This window comes from Idiotropiscis lumnitzeri, chromosome 16 (assembly GCF_059441095.1).
Source record: "Idiotropiscis lumnitzeri isolate Australia: NSW breed Sydney's pygmy pipehorse chromosome 16, RoL_Ilum_1.0, whole genome shotgun sequence".
Lineage (NCBI taxonomy): Eukaryota > Metazoa > Chordata > Actinopteri > Syngnathiformes > Syngnathidae > Idiotropiscis > Idiotropiscis lumnitzeri.
Window position 1 is genome coordinate 9,414,380 of NC_142406.1, and position 23,431 is coordinate 9,437,810.

General features: G+C 43.1%; 1 protein-coding gene across 1 annotated transcript in view; it reads right to left on the minus strand.

Annotated features, from left to right (window-relative positions):
- ext1b (exostosin glycosyltransferase 1b) overlaps positions 1-23,431 on the minus strand; it is an 82,055-nt gene that overhangs the window by 12,140 nt on the left and 46,484 nt on the right. Inside the window, exons 2-7 of the mRNA XM_088318657.1 lie at positions 11,664-11,757; positions 8,802-8,909; positions 7,611-7,730; positions 3,817-3,949; positions 2,714-2,832; positions 1-91 (exon numbers count right to left, since the gene is read on the minus strand). The exon at positions 1-91 is cut by the window's left edge and continues 5 nt beyond it. Of these exons, the coding sequence (XP_088174783.1) occupies positions 1-91; positions 2,714-2,832; positions 3,817-3,949; positions 7,611-7,730; positions 8,802-8,909; positions 11,664-11,757 (665 nt within the window). The remainder of the gene's footprint in view (positions 92-2,713; positions 2,833-3,816; positions 3,950-7,610; positions 7,731-8,801; positions 8,910-11,663; positions 11,758-23,431) is intronic.

Genomic DNA, 23,431 nt, shown 5'->3' on the forward strand with positions numbered 1-23,431 from the left:
TCTCCCCCTCGATGACGATGACGGGTACGGAAGTGGCGGGCCAGCGATGCTTAGCGGGGAGTGGCTTGTCACAGTTCCACAGCACAATAATCTGGGGGAAACAAATGCATCGCATGTGCTTGAAAACAGCTTTAAGTGATGTTTGAAAGAAAAAAAAAAAAAAAGCGCCAGCATGACATTTTCCTGCCCCCCAGAACCCAAATGTCACCTTATTATTTCCTGGTTGAATGTTAAAGAGCCAGAAGGGCAACTAAAGCGATAAAATATTTCCAATCAGAGTGGTTTGAACAATTTAATCCACAGCCAATCACTTAGTTTGACTCGACTTTAATGATGACATGGAAACTCCGCCCATGTAACATTTAAACACGCAAGATGTTCTGTTTTGCACACAAGGAAATTACTTTCTGGGGTCAAGGAAATGTTACGTTAACCCGAGCCTGTCCGCCGTCAGACTTCATTAATGCGTGATGGGAAACATGCGCCATGTGATTGCCGCTTGACCTCACACACACTGGTACGTCCTCCTCTTATCTTTCGAATGTGTGTTTTATTTGGACACAAAGTGGTATTCGCTAAGCTTCCGGTCCAAACACTGATTGTGCAATTCTTGCTGGCTTGCAGTAAGTCCGACTGGACTTAAATCAGGGTGGTCCTTGCTATTTAAATTCTAGAACGTGGACAGGTCCAGACAACAAAATTCCCGTGACGCCCTCCCTGCAGGTGCCACAAGATGACGCCAAAGCACTACTTTACAATTAGACAGGGTTATGGCCTGGATAGCTGAAGATTGGTGCCAAATCTGAAATTGTGCTACAAAATCAAAATGACTGCCTCTTTTGCAAAGTGCCAGTGTTGATAAAAAAAAAACGAAACAAAAAAAAAAACACACGCATTCTTTATGAGGCCGAGCCCAAAGCTGATTTCAAAAGATAGCATATAGAAAATATCTTCTTGCACGCAAACTCGTAAATACGATCTTACAGGGTTCTATTTCGGCTCTATTAGGAGGACAGATGGCATCTTCGCTAGCTCGCAGGCGCTCTCAGGGTGCTGATGGTGAGATTGTGGATGCAAGACTGCGTGTGTGTGTGCGCACGGCAATGACTGCAGGGAACAAAAACTGTTGGTGAATTGGTATCAAGGCTGCAAGAAATCTGTCTTCTCATACACAGCAGGAGGTTCACCGTGTCAAAAACTGCCGGAGCGTGTTCAAAAGATTTTTTTTTTTTCCCGCATCAAATTTAGATTTCTTCTTACCCTCAGTGTTATTCCCAGTCCGTCTCCTCCATTCATTTATTTATATCCTCATCTACTCATGGTGGGCTGTGTACCTGGCTCTCCATCCCGCATGCACAAGCTTTACGATTTAAAAGATTAAGAACAAGTATTTCCTTTCCACTGCTATGCGGATGACGGTCGGGATGTCCCGCGAAGCAAAACAGACCCTCTCTCTTTAAGGCCACTTTTGTCCTGTCTGGAGGAAATCAAAGCTGTTGTTTGGCCTAAGTACAGCTCACCCTGTTGACTTGCATCCCCTCGGGCAGCTTATCTAAAGTTGATAGTTTTTTTTTTTAAATGGACAAAGAGGTGCTGTAATAAATGTAATGCACTTTATTTTGGAGCCAGCCAGCCCAAAATGCTGCTCACCTCCAAACTGGAGCTAATATTCTGGCCTCCTTTCACAGGACAGGCTCGCTATAAATATGTTAGAGTCCATTTTAAGTTTATTTAAATGGTCCGAAGTACCTCAGGTCAGCGGACAGACGCTACTGGAGGTACAGACGAAGCGGCGCCTCAGACAGGATGGAGTCTTTGTTTTCCACATGTCAGATTTTTACTTTATGGACAGCATTTTGTATGCAGCTTTGATTGTTTTTAAAGTGCTCTATAAATAAAGTGGAGTTCAGAACAGAAAATGACAGAATCATCATGTAAATAAATATCGGGCGAGAACATTCCTGAGAACAACTGGCCAACGTTGCAATGTGAGCTTTGGCTTTTTTAAAAAATATATATTTATTTCGACACACAAAAAAACAACAACAATGCAACCCTCAGGTATTTCTTTTGAGTCTCATATGGTTTGAAGAGCAAAGCTTCTTTTTCCCATCAAAGGATGAAAAAGTCAGGCTGGTTAAATCGGTAAAGATAATGGAAAAACATCACGGCTATCTAACCCACAATTTAACCTTTTAAAAATCTTCTCCCAATTCATCCCACAAAGTGATGATTATCTGTCAGTCAGTAAGCAAACCCAAGTGCGTCTCGCGTCTCCCCTCTGGCTAGCGTAGCACAACACTAAAGTGCGATGATGATTCGGTTATTTCAGGTGGCTTCACGGCTTTTCATTTAGGAAATGGACAAAAAAAAAAATACGGGCACATCGATAAGTTCATTGTATTTCATCTAATGAAATTATTATTTTATTTATTTATTATTTCCTGGTTGTGAACACAAGCATATACTGCATTCCTTTGAGACAGCAAAAAAAAAAAAGACACACACGCGCACGCACACATGCAGCCATCGGGGACCAAATTCCATTTCATTTCCCATGCTGGTAAGGAGCGAGCCCAGGAATCAATACTTGACGTGCTGAAGGGGGCTTGGCTGCCATGGAGACAAATGCAGCACTGCTACAAAGCGCAGCAGGTTCAATCCATCAGCGTTAACACACACGCGCGCACAAAAACATCAACATATGTCTCACCTGCGCGCAGTACTGGGACTTGGCCACCGCCACCAGCAGCTTGAGGATGGGTTGGGACTGGGACACCAGATTTGAGACGGCGTGGATGACAGCTGTGAACTTGGGATGCGGTTTAATACCTGAAACATAACACGACAGACATGAATGCTAAATAATCAAGTTAGGCAAATCCGGAAAACATGGCGGACCAACTGTTAGCCATTAGCGGCGTATTCCGAGTTGAGCGACTGACAAATACGCGAGTCGAGTCATCTGTTGGGGACGGAGCGGGAAACGCTCATCAATACGCTGGTCCGGAGGACACAAGCGCAGGCTGTTCTCATTTCTCGGATGCGGGATTTGGCATTTAGCGCTCCATTTTCTGGCTTTTATCCCATCCAGCACATTACAGAATCAGCACATCTTGCCAGCTGAATGATGACTGCATCATAGCCAGCCGCTTTGATTCAGCCCGATGAGGCCTTTTAATACCCGCGCTCGTACTGCTTTCCTGTCAGTTTTGCACACTTTCAGGCTTGACCGGTTTGTGGTTCCAAATATGGAGGTTTAATTCACCAAAACTTTCTTAATCATTTATCACCGTGAACTATGTCGTCAAGAAACACCATCAACACTCGCGTCCGACTCTCGAACAGTAAAACAATTTTTTTTTCTGTTCTAATGCACATTCTCGGGATCAAGCCAGCTGTCAAATAGAATCGCATTGATGAATGTGTGCGCGCGTACGTGCTTGGAGGAATGATGGAGTGAAGCAGCGAGGGGACGGGAGAGGTCCCCGGGTCACATATACGCAGCGCGGGGATAACTCGGCGCTACTGAACCGCGGCGGCGGCGGCAAGTGCTGACTCAAAAGCGATGATGGAGAGGCCAGTGAGTCAGCGGGACCAATACAACCATCCGTCAAAGGCCCGTTCCGCCACTCGCTACGCTCGACGGGGGCAGTAGATCAAGAAGAAAGGTCATATATTTCGGCTGCTCGGACTTGGTCCAAATCCTCAGCTGACAACCGGCAGAGGATAATTAATTCACTGGCCACATTGCGTCCGCCAACAATGGAATTAAATGGAAAAGCTGTTTTTGGGCAGCACGCGCATCTCACTGACCGAATGTGGCGTAGAAGAAGGGGAAGTCTCCAAGGTAGCTGGAGTACTGTGGCAGAGCAAAGAGCCCCCCGGGGTGACTGTTCCACATCACGGTGCTCCTGGAGCTGTGCTCCAAAACACGATCCTGGATGATCTGCACACGGAAACAACAAGAGAGCGAAAAACATCAATACGACATAAGAGATGTTCATCTTTAATTTACTAGGTAAGGTGCTGGCAAGTTGAAGGGCTTTAGTGCTGTGTTCAATGTGAATATATTAGCATAGTGCGAGAGAATAGTGAATGCATTTGAACATTTTATTTGGAAATGGCAGAAGAATACTTTGGTGCAAGTCGAACATGTTAGGAATGCTAGTTTGAAATCTATCTGTCCATTTTCTATAGCACTTTTCTTCTTATATTACAATGTGATTAGGTTTAATCATTTGTGAGATTTTGAATGACAAACAGGACAAACAAAGTAAGTGAATAATATTAAAATTTTGAGTGAGTTGAATTTTGTGAAAAAAAAAAAAAAAGGTTTTTGAACTTAATATTAGTTTGCTGTTCGGTAGTTTTGTGCCATCCTTGAAGGGTCATTTTTATGCATGAAGGATATGCACTGGGGGAATTTATTATTATTTTTTTTTAAATCAAAATATGTGGTTGTTTTTTGATGGTTCAAACCCCTTTTTGTTGGAGGCTTGATATTTTATATATGCTTTTTGCATGCAATATATTAAGATACCGGAAATTGGTTCAATAAAAAATAAATAAATAAATAACAGACATGCATCAATTTTGTCCACATTTAAAAATGTCATTTTTGTCTGAGGTGTCTATCCCTGATTTAGAGTCCAACATGCATGAAAATAAAAATCATCTTATACTAAAACTACAATAAGAAGTTCAAGTCAGAGGGATGATGATAAACTTGTTTTTTTCAAAGTTTTAAAGGCTTTACACAAAGCAATCAGATGTATTTATTTATTTTTTTTTTGTACTCTCAGCAACTTTCTCCAGACACACAAAATTGCACTCTCTTTAATCGTCCCAGGAGCTTTGAATACATCGAGATGTCAAATGCGTCCGCATTGGCACGTCACGCACGCACACGCCGTCCAGTGCATCAGCCAAAGAGTTCCGGGAATAAAGTCCTCCGTTGCGTCCAAACAGGAAGTCAGTCAGGCCTGCCTCAATCCTTTCTGAGCCCAAATGGAGCAGTCACTCAGAGAGTCAGACAGCAGAATGGCCACTATTCTCTCTCCGTGCCGGCGGCCTCGGCCTCGGCCTCTGCTGAACAGGCAGGCACAGAACAGAGATATTGCTACCTTGCCCTTGAGCCAAGCTAAATTGCTTCAGTAAAACAGGCGCAGGTTTAGGGGCCGTGTTTTATGGCCGCTATTGAATCGGGAGGTGATGGCTGCTGGCTTGGTAACTCGGAGGAGAGTCCGGTGATTTGTAGCGATGGGTGAGCAGCTGATAGCTATTTGGAATGTAAAAAAAAAGTTATTATTATAGCTCGAGGGGCCCCGCCGTGATAATATTGACAAAGCAACATAAAGATTCTTCATAGCGAGGGCAGGAAGGCGCGGGGAAAAAAATGCAAGGGGTGAGCTTTTTTTTTTTAACGCCCCCTGAGCTTGGTTTCATTTGCTTTCGCCGGTAAGATTAACGCGCTCGCCATTGACTTCTCTCTCAAAACACTGGCTGCCACCTTAAAAAAGCCACAGCCTTTCCACCTTACGACGGGCAATTTGGCTCGCTTGACTGCCGCTCCTCACCCGTCAGCAGAAACTAAGACGTGACGTGATGGACGACTCAATCTCACCTCCGAACAGCCACAATCAACCAATTAGAGCATGACAGATAAATCCTGCTTCTCCGGGAGTGAGTTGGGCTTTAATAGGTGGCCTTTAATAGACGGACCAGCAACTCACATTCTGCTGTATTGACCTTGAGATTGGTGGAAAAATGTGTAATTGGTTTGCTTCCATGAAGGAAACACGGCATGATAGGGAGGGAACCTGCCGGAAAAAGGCCACATGTGCACACTTTGGGGCGGGATGGAAAGTGTTTTTGAAGCCTGCCACACACTGAGCGACACGGCCACATTGGCTGGTTTGAGGCAACACAGTATAATATGCGGTTTTATAAATTTATTGAACCACAAAAACATGGGACGATCCATGGGATGGAGAGGTTGTGGATATTTTCAAAGGTAATGATCGATCAACCTATTTACTAACTGCAGATGGAGTTTGGCAACAGAGGCTCTCCACGCTTTGCTTTTTAGCTAAGGGAATCATGATATCCCTCTCTCTACCTCTCACTCACACTCTCTCTCTCTCACTCTCTCTCTCTCACACACTCTCTCTCTCACTCACTCACTCTCTCTCTCACTCTCTCTCCTTCTTTCCCTCTCTAAGAGGGCGACAAAGCGAGAGAAAGAGAGATATTCCAATTTTTAATCTTAGCAAAACGAGTGGCCGATGGACAAGTGGCCTCAAACTTAAGTCTGTTTGGCCGCGTCGCTTGGCGTGCAGCGGCCCCTGAAGTGCGCGTGAGGCGATTTGGATTCCGTGTGAATGGTTGGAGGGTCGACAGGATGAATTAACCATGTCGCTTGTTATCTGCTGGGGGCTGCCACGGTAACGTCATTTACATATGTCACCCCCTCTCCATCCCATTCTTGCGCTGCTAACCTCGCTCGCCTCGTGCTTTTTGCAGGACAGTCAGTCAGGATTAAGGCCGAGCTGCATTCCACTCTCTCTCTCTCACACTCACACACACACACACACACACGCACACGCATGCTGAGTCACCTTGCTCTTTAGTGCAGACTGACAGCATGGCAAGGTTGTGCCTGGGTTGTGCGCCATGTGTATCTGAGCTGACAAACCTTGACATATGGAGATGTGCTTTTGACTCGACCTGTGTGTGTGCGTGCGCGCATGACAATGACAACTCGCCGTGAAGCAGGTTCGATAACAACAGAGTCGCGATGTAGCGATAGACGCAATCAAATGCTATCTCCATGTTGTAGCCATGACGGATTGCGAGTGTGGAATAAAGGCAATAAAAATCTCCTTTCCATGCGATGCAGTAAGAGGAGGAAATTAAATGTGTGATATTTTGATACGAGCAGGAGAGGAAGTCTAACACATCGGTAACCTCGGAGAGAAATGCTCATTAGGCGCAGCCTTGATCCCTTCCTCGGTAAACAAATTTGATGAAGACGTTCCGGTCACAAACTCCACGAACTGGGTTACTATTGAATAAAATATCAGGTCAGTGGAAAGAGAACTTCAACTGTGCTGAAGCACTGCACTTCAAATGGTAAAACACAAGCAATGCAGTTTTAAAAAAAAAAAAAAAAAAGTGCTCATTGAGACAGAACGTTTCTCAGCCCTCGCTATCACTGCTGCTATGCTTCAACCACTTCCACTACAAGCACCACTAACGCTCGGTGAGGACCACAGGAATCAATGTATGAGTACTTCATCACTTATCAACTGCAACCTCGATTGTGAGTCACATTTTTTTTTGCCATTCATCATGCTCCAAAATAATATTCTTTATTGACATATTGTAATGAAAACGAATTTCAGTGTCACGGAGAAAAATGATCAGTCTCTCTCGCTGCTTTCAGAGTGTTTTAAATTTTTGGGCGCCGTCGATAAATGACAACGCGGAACGACAGGCAGATTTGATCGAATGTGCCGGGACGCCGCGGCCCCCGTGAGAGGCTGATTGATGACGAGGAGCAGGAGGTAGGCTGAGGGTACCGACGGGTGCATGGGTCGACTCCTCACCTCCAGTGTGGTCAGCACGATTTTTTCCACCGAGGAGAAGTAGGCCTCCCACAGGAACTGTGTCTGCTGTCTAAGCGACAGGATCTTATCTTGGTGGATGGAACGCACCGTGGTAGGAATCTGTCGGAGGCAGAGAACAGCAAGTCAGTCCCCAATTCATTTTCATTTGATTTTTTTAAAACGTTTTTTTTTTCAGAGTGTGCCTCAAAAATACTGTCAATATCATACTTTGTTCATTTATTGGGCAGTGGAGTCTAGTGCCAATTCAAAATTTGTTTCAGCCTCCCCTACCTAAAAAAAACAATCAATCAAAAAGTAAAAACACACCCAAAAAATGCGTGAACATTTACAAGTACACTTTCAACGTGGCTCCTTCTGTGCTTGGCCTGTCTAATACAGTCATGCAGCCAAATAAAGAAGAGTTTCACAACTACTGTAAACGACTCAGTATGCTGTCATTTTAGCAGAAGATGACGAAATTATTGTGATATCGTCAGTCTATATGTGTTGCTGCACTGTTGGTGTTCAAATTATCTATTACTTTAAGTGTTATTAGACCGTCATGGGCAAACTATTTTTTTTTAGTCCGCCTTAGGTATTTCCAATTTTGTGTTAGCCTTAAGCTCGTGGACTCTAAGGCAAATGTTTTGTGATTATTTTAAATAAGCAGTGTGTAATTCTCTTTATGTTTAGTTTGACAGTCAGAGCTTCGTATTATTACATTACATAGAACGAATAAGACGTGAATCAGACGGATTTTAAAAGCCTTAAAATACAATTCTAGTGAGATGCTGAACAGCATAATGAGCTCAGATTAGCCTCCCTTTATGCGGAAAGACTCAATGTCAAACAATGTTATTCTGCACTTGATTCAAATTTCAGACTTAATTGGCATATAATTACCCCCCCCCCCCCCCCCGCTCAAGATTATTCTGCAGTTCTGTCTACTTGCTCATTCTATTTACTTGTCCTCTTGGTGTAACAAAAAAGTGAGACTGGGTGATATTTCTAGAACTTGCTATCGCTGCTCCAATGGAGTTTGGTTGACAACCCCTTGAAGGAAACAACAATAGCGCAATCAATTCTAAGGAAAGAAAGAGCCTGTGTTCAGCACTTTGCAAGTCATATCGAGGTTTACTTCAGGGGTGGGAGTGCGGTTTGTCTCCGTGGTGCCGTTTGCGGCTGATTTACCTGCAGCAGGAGCCTCTCGTCACCGATGACTGCTGCCGTATTCCAGTTGATGATCTCGGAGAAAGGCAGCTCCCAGCCGTTACTAAGCATCACAGGCACGCACGCAGCCTGACAGAGACGTGGACAGAGTCAGAGTCAGAACGGCGAGGTCAGACAGCATATGCAGCCGACACAAACGCTGTTGGGAGGCTCAGTCTGCCAGGACTTCAAATATACATTAATATTAGATCAGCCGTCGTTGTGGGCCACACTGGGGTTAGTTGATCAAGTTTGGTTATTCAGTTACAGAGCCTGAGAGGGTCAATATATAAAATCGATATGGTGCAATTATAAACAAAATTTGTGCACAGTATAGTGTGCATGCTCCTTGGGAGTGCATTCATTTTGCATATGAAGCACGCTTGTAATTTCAATTTTGCAATGACAACAAACATTTTTAACGATGAGGCCATTAAAAAACAAAACAAACAAAAAAAAAAAACATACACACTCATGACACAATTCTTTTGCCACACGGGGACACAAGAAGGAGCTTGTAAAGCCGCCACAACACATCGTCGCCTCATAAATGCCAAATGCGGAGCGGGTTAACAAACAGTAGTTTACAGATCCTGGTGTTGCTGCTGGGTCAATATGTGTGTTTTAGAGGTAAATTAATGTTGTGTGCGCCACGCTGAAGACAGCAAAGCGCGAGGACGGAAAGTGAACTGATATTGTGTTGCTACTGGAAACAAGAACGATGATGGTGAGGAGACAATGCAATGCGAGAATATGAAAAAATGAACCGTATATTGCTGGTGTGTGGTATGAGGGCACAATGGTGTTTTTGTTCAAACAATAGGACACTCAACATAATTTGTATTAACAGGTTTAAAAAAAAAAAGCTGCCTGATCTAGCTGCCGCAATAATCTCGAGACACAACTCATAAATCACTTTATCATAATGCAAAGGTGTCCCATTACTTTTGTCCATGCCGTGCATGCAAATTTTAGATTATACTCTGCCGCGTCCAAGCTGTAAGACTCAGCAAAAAGTTCAATATGAGGACTCCTTTCCAAACGGAGGCCTAATGAGTCCCTTAGTAAATATGAGAATGCAAATTAGTGTGGCTAAATATTGTCACCAGTGGAGATGTGATTTTTGGGAAGTGGGCGCGAAAGGCAAACGGATAAACTGTGTCAAATAAAGCATCTTAGTTTTGGTTTGATCAATATTTTCAACAAACAATAGTTTTGTTTTATTGTGATCGCTAAAAAAAAAAAAAAAGAAATGTGCTGAGGCTGAAAGTGACCTTTGGCAACCGTGTGGCACTGCGATGGAGGCTCAGTAACGGGAACAGCTGGCGTGTGTGTGCACGCTTGTGTGTTTGTGCGTCTGACGTAATGACGGCCCCGTCGCTCCCGGGTCAGAAAGGTGTCAGCTTGACCGCAACGGGCCCTCGGGCTCAGCGGCCGTCTTCTTCACACGTAAGCGCGTGTACACACACACACACACACGGACGCACACAATTTGCCTCTGTTAAGAATCCCTCTGTGCTTCTACGACAGCCTGTGAGTCCTCCTTCCTTCGTCTCCCTAATCTGAAGCGGTGGGCTGATGGATCCAGTGAGTCAAAAGTATTCAAAATAGACATGATGTCGTGTGACTGTTGCAGATGAGTGAGGTAAGTGAACTGCGGGGTGCTTATGGTCAAATGAGGTTGAGGACAGCGGAGCAGTTAAGCCAAACGAGCAGTGCAGCTGGCGAAAGTAAAGCGTCTCCTTTCGCAACACAATTTATGCCTTTCTTACATCTTTGTGTCATTTACTCAATTTTGGAGTCAGCCAGTCCTCCCTCAAGAGTCTCCAGTTGGTCCAAAATGCTGCTGCTCACCTCCGAACTGGAGCTCGCAGGAGGGAGCACCAACTCCAACTTTGGCTTCTCTTCACATTTCAGTTCAATTGATAATAAGAATTTTGAGTGTGGTTTTAAATGTTGTAATCAGATGGAAAACCTGTCTTAGTTGCGCTTGTCTTAAATTGCAAAAAAGAATTTGTTGCAGATTTTGAATGATATTCAGGCCAAATATAGTCCTTCAATAACATTAAAATTTTCAGCAAGTTGATTTTTGTGCAAAATAGAAAATTATTTTTTTTACTTAATGTTGGTTTCTTATTCAGTCGTTTGTCCCGCCCTTGAGTGTTAATTTTTGTTGAGGAAAACAGCTGTTTGCACCGGAGGGGAATTTTTTTTTGTTTATTTTGTTGTTTGCTGCAAATCCTTTGTTGTTGGGTTAGGAAAGTGGATGTTTCATACATGACATTAAAAATTTGTTAAAAAAAAATGAACAGTATTTTACACGTATGCACATATTTTATACTTATATGAACATTGAGGTGTTGCTTTTAAAGTTCTTGTATATGGCAAATGAAAAAACACTAAACCAAAAAGCACAAAAAGCAAAAAGCTATTAAAAAAAAAACACGTTGTTGTGTTTAGTTATTAGATTTTGTATTTTGCATTTCAGGGCCACTATACCCAAAAGCAGAAAACTTTTAAAGTAGCCCAATAACTGACAGTGTGCAAAGTGAGCACGAAAACTCTCTCCAGCTGCAGCTTTTGTGAAATGCGCTCTATAAGAAAAGTTTTATCGTATAAAAGCCGGTAATAGTGTTCGATGCGTAATTAATAGGGGAAAACCATTTTTCCCCATTAGGCCATCGATCAAAATGAAGCAACAATTACGCAGCTTTCAAATGTTCTCAGTTGTGGAACAACTGCAAAGGGAAGATTGTTATTAACGAAGCTTGTGGGCATGAATTCATAGCATGCTTTCTCCCGTGTGTTAATGTGTGCTGTGCGAGTGCGTGTGAGAGTGATTACCTGCAGGGCCTCCAGAAAGCGAAAGGAGCCCAGCCTTCTGCCTCGGGGTACCAGGCAAAAAGTGGAGTTGTGGAGCATCTCTTTGTAGTCATACCTGCACAAACGCAACACACGGGGGTGACGTCAGGTCAAATGTGGAAAACGTGTTAACACTTTTTGGCGGGGGATCAGAAGAATCCACTGACTGGAGGAGAGAGGCGCCGTTCACCCTGGAACGGTCAAAAGGTCTGAATAATTTTTCCCCTCAATATTTCATTGGTGATTTGTTTACATGCATATACATCTTTTGGTCTCATCGAGAGTATGAAACAGTTTATTCACTTCAATTTGGACAATTTAAGAGTCTTAAATTAGCCCCAAAAAGATGTTTTTGGGAACGTAGGAGTAAACCTGGAGAGAATCCACATGTGCCTGGGGAAAGCATGCAACATATCTGGGACAACTGCGAGCCAGACACGCTAACCATCTTATTACTCTGACACCCATTGAAGAGTAGCTCGCTAAAACCATTTGACCGCACATAATATGTTCTCGAAAGGACGACCCAATTGTAACTAAGTGAAATGCATTATCCTCCACCGCCATTCATTTCACTCGCAACACTCCACTCATTTGACTTCTCCTCCTATCTCCCGACAACATGCTCGCTTCCACCTCCGCCTGCACCTCCCGGCGCATTGCTCAATCCCTCTATCTCGAAAAGCAGGGGTGGGGGAAAACGCTCCTTCGCAGCCTCGCCCGCTCCTCTCTCCACTGAGGTGTGTCTTATTGCTCACCAAACAGGGTGATCGGCCCTGCCGGGGGTAATGAGCTGAGAGTGACACCTGCTTCCACCACACAGCTGGCTGCGTGTGTGAGAGTGTGTGTGGGACGGAGTGTTGCAGGAAAAAGAATAAAGAGAAATGACGGATTGGCCCGTATGTTCATATTGATCCCCTTCATGCAACAATATTTTGGAACTGTTAAATCACTTTCAATGCTAAATAGGCTTGTAGTGTGGAACTGAATCTAAACATGATGAGCAGGTGGAAATGGTTGGTTAAATATTTGCATAAAGTGAAAATAAATAGGTTTCGATTAAACATGGGATAAATGGGAAAAAATATTTGAAAGCTGACTTCACACTGCACGGAACATTTTTGGTGTGCACGCATATGAATATGTGTTTTTTTTTTTTTTGGTTTGTTTTTTTTAAATAAATACAGTCTGTGTCAAGCTGACACGGGCTGATCACAGATGTCTCGATAGGTCATCTGCTCCAGGCGCAGCCCGCCCACCGAGCACAGGGATGCGTCCATCAACCTGCCATCTGGCTCGCAACTTTTTTTTTTTTTTTTTTTTTTTTTTTTTCACTTCTCTGCTCAGAATCATCTCACATTCCGCGCTGGCAAAAAAAACTAAACGTTTTATTTATTTATTTAATTGAAATGGAAACTTTTGCAAAGTGTGCAAAGACACCCTCTGGAGGTCAGCCAATGAGAGAAGGCCATTTATTTTAAAAGTATCTGCTTTCGATGTAAAATGATGTACTGCCTACATGTCCGATTTTTATTTTCACTCCGATATTTTCCACAGCAAATTTAGTTCTTCCAAATTTCAAAATAACCTAAATGTTAACGTTTTAATTTGAAACAAAAAGTAAAGGTGCAATGAGTTTCTAGGTTGAGAAACATTTAATAAAGTTACCTTAAATTATTCCATTTAAATTAACATTTCCCTGAAGCTAACACAGTCTTAAATTCAATTATCGACGATCAAATAAAAAAAATAAAAATAAAATCGCCGATGCGGATATTTGTCAAAATGCCAAATATCGGCGCCGATGATCGGCCCGACCGATAATCGGCAGATAACTGCGCCTGCTTTGCCAGCTGTAAAGTCAAAATAATGAATCCATGATTTGCTTTCAAACACCATTTCATCAAAACTCAGGAGGGTCGCTAAGGTGAACGATTAAGTGAGGGGGGGAAGCAGAAAATCTTTAGCCGTGAATCGATACCACGTGAAGGTTACAGGACTCGCACAACAATCGGCATGATCAAGCACACGGCAGTCACAGACCCCCGCACACAATGACGACGGGCGACGGGACGACACCTCATCTGTCCTTTAGCACTAATAAAGAGCGGCGACATGACGGTGTGTGATAACAACCCGACGCTCATTTACACCTTCACGCACTGCACACACGGAGACACGATGGACACAGTCGCCGACACACAATGCGCGTGAACAAGCGAAAGCTGCGCAGCTTCATGTTGATATTCACCTGTCAAGTCAGACATCATCTTGGCCCTAGCTATTAAAATGAAGCAGTCGCAAGACGTTTTTTTCCCCACTTGTTTTTGTTTCTAAAACCGAGCAGTTTCGAGGACTGACAAGTCGAGACCAGGTTTTTGGAGGACTTTACAACATGTAATTTCCAGATGGAAGGCCTAAAATAGGATGAGCCCTGCTGCGTAAATCCACCTTGGCTCTACCTTCTTCCCGCCTCCCACAGCTCCTCCCCTCATTCCTCTTCCGTACGCTGTTCATTTCAAGTTAAAACAAGACGTCTGCCTCGTTTTACTTGGCCGCTGTGTGACAACTGCGCTTTTGCCGTGTTTGCCGGTGGCTGAAAAAAAACCCACCGCTCACCCCTGGAGGTGTCAGCTGACCTTTTTATTTCGCTCACTCGTATGCAACACAAGCGATCCTCATTTCGGCATGACTCATTTGCCGATCTGTGCCCCGTCCAGTTTGGGATAGGGATCATAGCAGACAGTGGGAATAATTGACTGCTGACCATTCTGTCGATTGTGTGGGATTGATTGTTGGCTAATTGCGTCAACTGATAGGAAATGGAGGACACTAATTTGCCGTAACTGCAAGAGGCGCGCTTAACAGTCCCAACAACTACTGAAGAACAATGAGAAGAGTCTTTATCAAAATAACTGTGACTTAATGTTGCGCAACTTGTTTACAATTTTCTACATGATTTTTAAGAGCAGGCTCACATGACTAATAATGAATAATTAGCGCATCGGAAGCGAAAGCTGCTCAAGTTATTTTTCTCGGGTACTGTATGTTTTAGTGATGATAAATGACCGTGTCAGCAGAACATAACAGTTGTTTTTGGGTAAACATTGAATTTGTTGGTAGTTTGAAAAGGATGTCCTTTTATTGAGGGGTAAGTATGGAGTTAATTGTTTAATATGAAATTTGCGTGTATGGATAGGCGGATTATCGGCTGGGCCGATTATTGGCATCGATATCGTCGAGAAACTATTTATTCAAATTTTCAGTTCACTTTATAAGACATTCTACAGATCCGGGGACACTCTCCATCTATTGTTTTTGTTTAGAATAAAAATAAATAAATAAAAGATTTTAACATTTCTGCCATTTGGAAATTTGGCACCAAACTATAGGGAGATATTTCTCAAGTTTCCATTTAACTTTTTAAGACATGCTGGCTGATGACGATGGAAGCGCCATGAACTTTATTAGAATTTTCCATCTATGACGATTAGGAAAAATAAAAAATAAAATAAATACATTTTAAAAATTACTTAATTACTTACTTACAAAGTAAAGAAATTTAATTTTTTACTGGAAATGAATATCGGCTCCAATTATTGGTTATCGCCCTCCTTGACGATTTATAATCTGTTCTGAAAAAAAAAAAAAAAGATATTGATCTTATCTGTAGTCTGGACACCGTTGTCATTTTTTTATATTTGCATCATCATGGTAGATGACGAGCGGCGGGAAGCAGAAAAACACTTTGTCATGGGACTGAATCACGAGAAACCGAGACGTTTCTGGTGCCGGGCGGGTATCCAACAGATGCTTAATTACCTCCCATCGCTTGAACACGAAGCTTCAAAACCGCCACCAGCTGACGCGGCGCCCACTGAGCGGAGGGAACGATCCAATTTGTTGCATATTAAGAATGTTCGCGCAGATCACGCCCCCTCCCAGACCACTTGCTCCTTTCCTAATTTGTTTTATTTATTTATTTTTTGGGGTCACTTTGTACTCACGAGGTTTTCTAATCTAAACAAATCTCTTGGTCTGCGCATGTTTGTAAGACAAACGGCGTTCCTTAGTATTTGCAAACAAAAGCTTGCAAAGGTTGTTCATAAATATAGATGTCATCACGGCGCAGTTGTGCACATCTGTCTCGTTAATAACTCCCAAACGGTCCGAGAAAGCAGATTTCCAGCCGTAATTAAAAACGAGCCTCATACTCATTATCGAAGTTGAAGTATATTGTTGTGCTCTCATGGGACTGGAACAGATGTGCAGGCTGAAAGAGTTTTTAGGTAAAGTCGGCGGTGGTGGTGGCGGGGAGTTCTGTCTTTTGTTATCTTATAGAACTTTTCTTTTTTTTTTTAAAGTTTGAAATGTGCCTCGGTCACCAATGACTTGCTCAATTGGGATATGTTAAGCATATCCAAACAAATATAAGCTGTGAGTTTTAATTATTTCAGGCGTGCTGTGATGGATTATTGCACAATTTAATGTGTAAACACGTCCTCTTTGTTTTACCTTGAATCCTACCCACTGCCCTGCAGGCCACAAATATGCACCAGAGACTTGTTGATGCAATCAGTGCATGTGGTCGGCAGACTTTAACAAATATAGACCTGTATAAACTGCTTTTTTTTTTTTTTTAAATTAATACCCGAAGACTGTGACTGACTGTGGCTAATTGTTTGTATACACATAGTTGTGCTTCAAATCTGACTGTTGCGCTAAATTGTGGAAGCAGGGATGAGTGGGTTCGTGTCGGGCGGTATAACGCGCCACACCGCATGGACAAAATGCAACCAGGTCACCTTAAAGGTTAGGTGGTCGCACCTACGTGGAAAGTGTGCGTCTAATTTCGTCAATAGATGCATGACCAGAATTCCATGTTTTTCATGACCTCCGCGGTACCTTTAATTTGGCATCATTAACCGTCATTAGTTATCCTGGTTACATTAAGCATGACTAAGACCTCTGGCTGGCCACCCAAATCGGATTGATGTCCTCAGACCATGACAACACTGAGGTCTATCCACATGTAAGCCAAATGTGATTACGCCCACGTTACAAGACAGCTGCCAAAGTCAGACTTCAAATTTAAAGAAAGTTCATGCATATGTACTCTATAGTGAAATGTAATAAGTAAAAAAATAGTAAATAAATAAAAAAAAGACCCAGCCGCAATTTGTGGCTGATTATTAATGACAGTATTTCTAATTTCATTGCATCCCTAAATAGCTTTAAAATCTTCCATTCTTGGGCTGCATAATTTTAGTTTTGCCGTAATGTCTGATGATCAGATTTAGCACATCCTCATCACTGTAAACGCCACAATGATCTCGCTGAGAGTGTCAATCAAAGTGTTTTTAATGTTAGCTTTTGTTTTGGAACGCGACACTTAGCCGTTGTTGTGTGTGAAGAAAGGTGCGCTCCAGGCACGCATTTGATTATGTCAATGAGTATTTAGGAAATAAGCAAAGGTGGGGTAATTCATGCTTTTGTGTTTGATGTTCTCCACAAGTGCAGACAAATACTTTGGTGAATCTGCAGGCATTTTCTTTTTAGGGTTTGGATGTTCAGGTTTGCAGATGACAAAAAAAGAATAGTGAAACATCTTTTGGTTCGGATTCTAAACACGTTCGCTACAGCTCAGTGTGAGGGAAAGATATGATTTCAAGCCCTTGATTTGCTTTATTCCTCATGTAAATCTCGTGGAGAGATGCAAAGCAGACGGGGGTAGATATTGGCTATCAGCAACTCACAAGGTCATCGAAAGGGCATCGCAATTAAAAGGATAAAATGTTAAACCCACCGGAGCAAATGTCATATCGAAATATTGTAGCAAAGAGTTGCTTATTTGCATCACATTCCTATGAATCCCTAAAGGTAACGGATTATTTTTTCCAACAGTCTTTCATGCGTGACGAGTTGAACTTGATCTGACATTGACTTGAGGGGACATTTTTGCTCAACAGCTGAACATGGAACATTTTTTGTTATTCTTCCCGCTTTCCATCTTTAACCTACATGTCTCGGAGAATTCCCCTCTCAGCTGCCGTGATATGAAGCCTTGCTCATTTATTTTTCATTTATCATACAGGTACATACATGTTTCCCTGGAAAGTCCCGAGCGGTCCAAGTCGCTGGATGAGATCGGTTAAGATTTTCAAAGATGGCGCAGCAATTGGAGTGCTGGGGCGTAAGTATGGCTGCAGGTGGAGGCTGTCAGCCTTGGAAGATGAAATAAAAAAAAAACAAAAAAAACTAAACATGTCCACCCACACTTAAGAGGACTCGTATACAAGCAGGCTTATCCACTTACACAAAGTAAATCAGTTGAAGTCAGGAAGCAGTTTCCCCCCCCCTCCAGCTAGTCGCTACTTCTGATTCTGATCTACCTCAGATGTGAGTCGGAATATTGTACAAATAGCCTGATAAGACGTCGTCTTGACATGATACTAATTCACTCTGATGCCTTCATCCTTGCAATCTTTTCAATTTGTCCCTTCACATTTATGCCGCTGACAACAGGAAGAGGCAAGTTTTCAGTTACATTTAGTGTCTGCGTGGAACATGATGATGTGTCACACAGCGTCTAACGTGGGACTTTTCTGACGGACGACGAGGAAACGTGCATTGCGACGCCGCATGAAGTTGGCGTCCCTCGTCAAACATTTTGCTTACGATTTTGAAATCCGACGTCACATAAAATATGTGTCAAACTCAAGGCCCGGGGGCCCGATCTGGCCCGCGACCTCATTTTATGTGGCCCGCAAAGGGCAAATTTTATGCGTCAATTTCCAGTTTCTAGCACATTTTCTTCACATGAGATGTTGCCATTTTGTTGTTACCAATCCTCCCTTTTTAAAATGGAAAAAAATGTAGAACAAACAATTACTTACTGGCTTCTGATTTCAAAACTGGTTTTCCCTCTGAGGGAAACCAAAACTACATTGTGGCCCGTCCACAAAAATTGAGTTTGACACCCCTGCACTAAGCTATGCTAGCACAACAGTAAAGTCCTACCTCAGGCCTTTTCATACTGCACTTAGCAACATACAGTATGGCATCAGCGGACATACAACACTTTGTGTATGTGCTACGAGGGCGCCGCTATGTAACGTCAGAGGTAGCATCCTATGGGAGAGGGGCTGGCCGAGTGATTTCAGAGTGCTAACAGCAATAGTCCAACGGGTGGGAGAAGTGTTGCTGTTACTCCCTAAAAGGCTGCGATGCAAGCACTTCCAAATATGGGCATCACAAACATGAAAAACAAGCGCAGTGCGAAAAGGCTTTTACATTCAGTAAATGAATGAAGACACGCGACCAGCCAACAAATACAGTTAATATTCTTCTTTTAAACTTTTGACTCCAAATCTTTGTAAGCCTTTTCCCATCAATCTGGAATGCAGCATAAGGTCAGTTTCAAAGGACGCGATGCGCTATACGCGTGTCCAGAAAGGTTTGGTAAATTTGTCTTTGCCTGCAGCTGCATGTACTGTCCCTCTACATCAACAATCAGTTCACACTCCAAACACGTGTACGCACACAAACACACTTCAATCAGTAATTGGCGCCTTGCTGTGTGATCTCGCAAATAAAGGGTCCGGGGCTCAGTGGATGTTCGCTGGGGACCAGCTGTGCCTTCTTATGCCGCAAATCCAGATGGCCCACGGGACACCGTTTTTTTTTTTTTTTTTTTGTGTATTCGCGTGTGTGTCAGCACGTCCAAAAGCGTGAGGCGTTTTCGGATTTAGACATGTCAGCGCGTGTTCTGCGCTGCCCTCTTTTAAAACACTGACACATTTTGTCATCAGAGCCACTGAAAACGAGGAGGCTGACGGACTCCCTGAACCCTTTCATCCAAACCACACACACCCCCACACACACATACCTGTACGAACCAAATGTATCCTAATGTGAACTCATTTTTTATCCATAAAAAACACAAGTTAATGCTCATCACACTGACACAAGTTTCACGTTTCTACTCCAAATTGTCATTCACGCCCACGGTACAAATGACCATTGCAGAAACCCCATCTGCAGCCAAACAATGGTTGGCGTCAGTGCCAATAGGTGAGCTGCAACTTAATCACCTTTAATTTCCTGTCTGCTAACACATTCTAATGTATTCCCTCTGAAGACTCTTCAAATCAAAATGTAATCGTGTCCTAGAGCCAGCTGGGTGCCTCTGCAAGGGAGAGAAACAGAAGGCCAGTGTCTGAGCTCTCAAGGCCTGTAATTTGTCCACATTTCCTCTTTGTAAAGCAGCATTGTTGGAATTTAACGTCTGTAAGCATGACAGGAGTATTTTCGGCGAAGGAAGCGACCCATCCCGCTGTTCATCATGTGTTTAACCAGTGCCGGATCACTGGAGCAGATTACCTGTCAATCGCATGGCTGACACAAAGTGGCAGACTTGCAGCACATAATGTGGAGGAAGCCCAACAAACGGCAATTCGGGAGAATGAACAAAATACTCAGTGATAAATAAATTTAAAAAAATACAAGCCTGTTCATAATCTTTACTGTGCACATACTTTTGGAAGTGATTTCAAGTGCTGTCAACTTTGTGACACCGGGGAGTATCATACAGTGGGAGGCAGTTTGGGCTGCCAGGGGTGAGGTGGGGGAGGGGGGGGGGGGCGGCTTGGTACAGCTGTCAATCAGAGGCAGAGAGGCAAGCAAAGCAATAGGGTACCCAGTGGGTTCATCAGTACCATGTGTCACTCATACCCAGAGATCACACTGATTGTCTGTCGGCACCCGTCTGAGAGCATTTGTTTGAAAAGGGGGGGGGGGGTGTTTGAAAACGTGCGTGTGTGTGTGTGTGTGTGTGTGTGAGAGAGAGAGAGAGAAAATGACAAGGACGGGGTATGAGAGACAAGTATCACGGGGAGAATGGATACAAAAGGACAAGGAAAATAATGAGAAAGAAAGAGAGCAGAATGTCGTCTATGATGCAATTATGATTCAATTTAGATTTTTGCATCAATTATGCAAACATATTCAAGAGACGCGTCAAATATTGATGGGCTCTTCAAACTTCTCACACTGGATGCATTGAGAAGGCGAAAACTTAACCTGGGCCCTCTCATAAATCATAAATAGATGTCAGCTGGGGGTCTACATTGAAATTCAGCCAAGACTCCCCGGCTGGTTTCTGACTCTTTGTGAGCGTCTGTATTTTTCGGCTTATTTGTGTGCTGGGCACTCTCATGTAGCTGTTGTCGGCGCAGAACTGTGACCTGTCATGTTCGCTTGAGTGTGTGTATGTGTGGCGGGGCGGTGATGGCAGGATATGCGTATGTATAGAAATAAAGTTTACAAACATAATTTCATATTGATTTAAATGTCATATTCAGTTTACTTTCCTTTGAGTTGCAATTGTTGCTGTCATGCTAATGCCGACAAGCATCTGAATGCAAAAATAAGCCGGAAATGCTTTGGGAACAAGGACACTTTAATTGCATGCATACAATTAATTGGGTAATTACTATGTAATAAGCAATTTTTTTGGTGATATGCCTCTTACATAGAAATGAAAGAAATGTATACTTGAATGCAATAATTCTTGAGAATGGCTTGCTCACTTCCAGCACACGGCCACCCCATCAAAATCGGCAATTTCAGCAAGACAAAAAAAAGGTGTGTAAAGTATGCGGTAAATCTAGATTTTTGTGATATTTTGACAAAAGCATGTGACACATGTTTATAAGAGACAAATCTGTCCAAATCTTGGCAAGCTTCATTTTTTAGTAACGCAAAATTGTTTCCTGTGCTTTGTAATCCAAGCCAAGATTTTAATCGCGTTTTTGTGTCTTAACTATGGATTGAATTTGATTACATTTTGTCAATCTCCAATGACAAGCATTTAATCAATGAATTGTCATTTTTAAAGGCAGAGCACCATTTAATTCCATAATGACATCCACATTTAAGCATTTTAACCATGGATGGGGCGTAAATGGATCAAATCGGAAGCCTCGTTAGTAGTGATGAAGTGATGAGATTAACCTCAAACAGAACGCAACTCCAGTCCTTATCCTTGTTTTGAATTTGTCGTTTATGGTCGTGTGTGTGCGTGACCATCAACATTCCTTTGTGCGCTGTGATGTCACCGCCGCAAATAGCCCAGGCGGCTGCGACTGCTGCCCGTTGGTCATACGACACACCATGATGGCCCGACGAGTTCTCAAATGACGGAGCTGAGGCTCCAACGCTGGATGGGGTCAAGACACGTCGGTCAAAGGTCACCCAGTGCCCCACCCAGAAGAACAAAAGGGAGCGCTTCGAGTCTGGGTGGCTGGTGGTGTCCGGGCCGTGTTAGCCGTCTGGGTCAAGGTGCAACCACGTGTCATTGCACGAGTCCGTGTCGGGAGTTACAAAAACACGCAAGATAACAAGCATCTCGTTTCGTGAGAGATAAGTGGTGAAATTTCATGTTCGTGTCAGACCACATATGCCCGTGTGCGTTTGCGTATGCGGTAATGAACCCTGCGGGCCTCCCTCTGAGCGCGGCGCTTGGCTGGTGCGCGCGTGTGTGTCTTTGCGTGTCTGTGAGTGTGTGTCTGCGTGTAAAGGGAACAGCTGTTCTACAGCACAACGCCGGGAGGTCAGGGAGAGACGCGGAGCAGCTACAGCTGTGGCCCCGGGGCTTGTGGGAAATGTGGCTTCAACATTGTGGGACAGTCAAGAAAAAGGGCAACAGACATGACAAAAGAGACAAAAAGCTCATGTTGCAAGCTGAGAAAAGAGAAGAAGGTTAAACTGCGGTGAAAAAGAATGACGAGAGGTATAATCATAAAAAAAAAAAAAATAAAATAAAGTTTTCTATGTCATGTAGAAACCTGTAGAAAGAACACTTTCTAGCCTCAAGGTCATTCAAAAGACATAAGAGAGAATGCCCATTCACTGAGGGCTCTTTTCCAAGCCACTTAACGTGCTAAGTAATGCTCTTAAACATGAATCACGCTTTTAAGCTCATAAACAACTTGACTTTGCTGCTATATCAGCCCTCTAGCCAAGATTCCGAGTAGCACTTGAATAAAAGACCCCATTGCCGGAGATGATGCCTGTTTCAGGGCTTCATACAACATGATTCCGAGAAATCATTTTCTGCGCAAATAATAACAATTGACAAAGCTCCGGCAGAGATGACCTAGTGGCGGAAAACAAGAATTAAAAGTAAGAACTATGTTGCAATATCATTTATGGAAGAAAAACAATCCTCACCTGCCGGGGACACGAAAACACTTCAGCAAAAGGACAATGTCAATTGCGAGAGTGGCATTTTTATCTTCCATTATGAGAGAACGCAGGAGAACAGAAAGCAACATATTCAAGCCGTGGTGAGAAATATTCGCTCGTTCATTTGGAAGCCTCAATTAAATGCCGCCACTTGCTGTCTAGGAGGCAGCCGAGCCTAAAATCATTACACGTCTGTGAGATTAAAAAAGCAGCCGTTTCATTTGTTGCTGGGCTTAAAGACAAGAAATGAGGGCTGACTTTTGGGAAGGGATGGATTCGTAAAAGTTAAATATATTTTTCGTCCTCAAGTGGTTTAGAAAGGTTGCAAAAAAAAAAGGGCCTGCAAAATAGCAACTTGTTCCTTCAGGTGGATGATGAATAGTATTTGGAATGTGAATTTTATATATTGGCCAGAGCAGTTAAGATTCGTGACCTATTTATGCTACTACGACTTTCGCATCAAGTATCCATGCATGCCTTTTAAACAGCATTTGCATGTCACA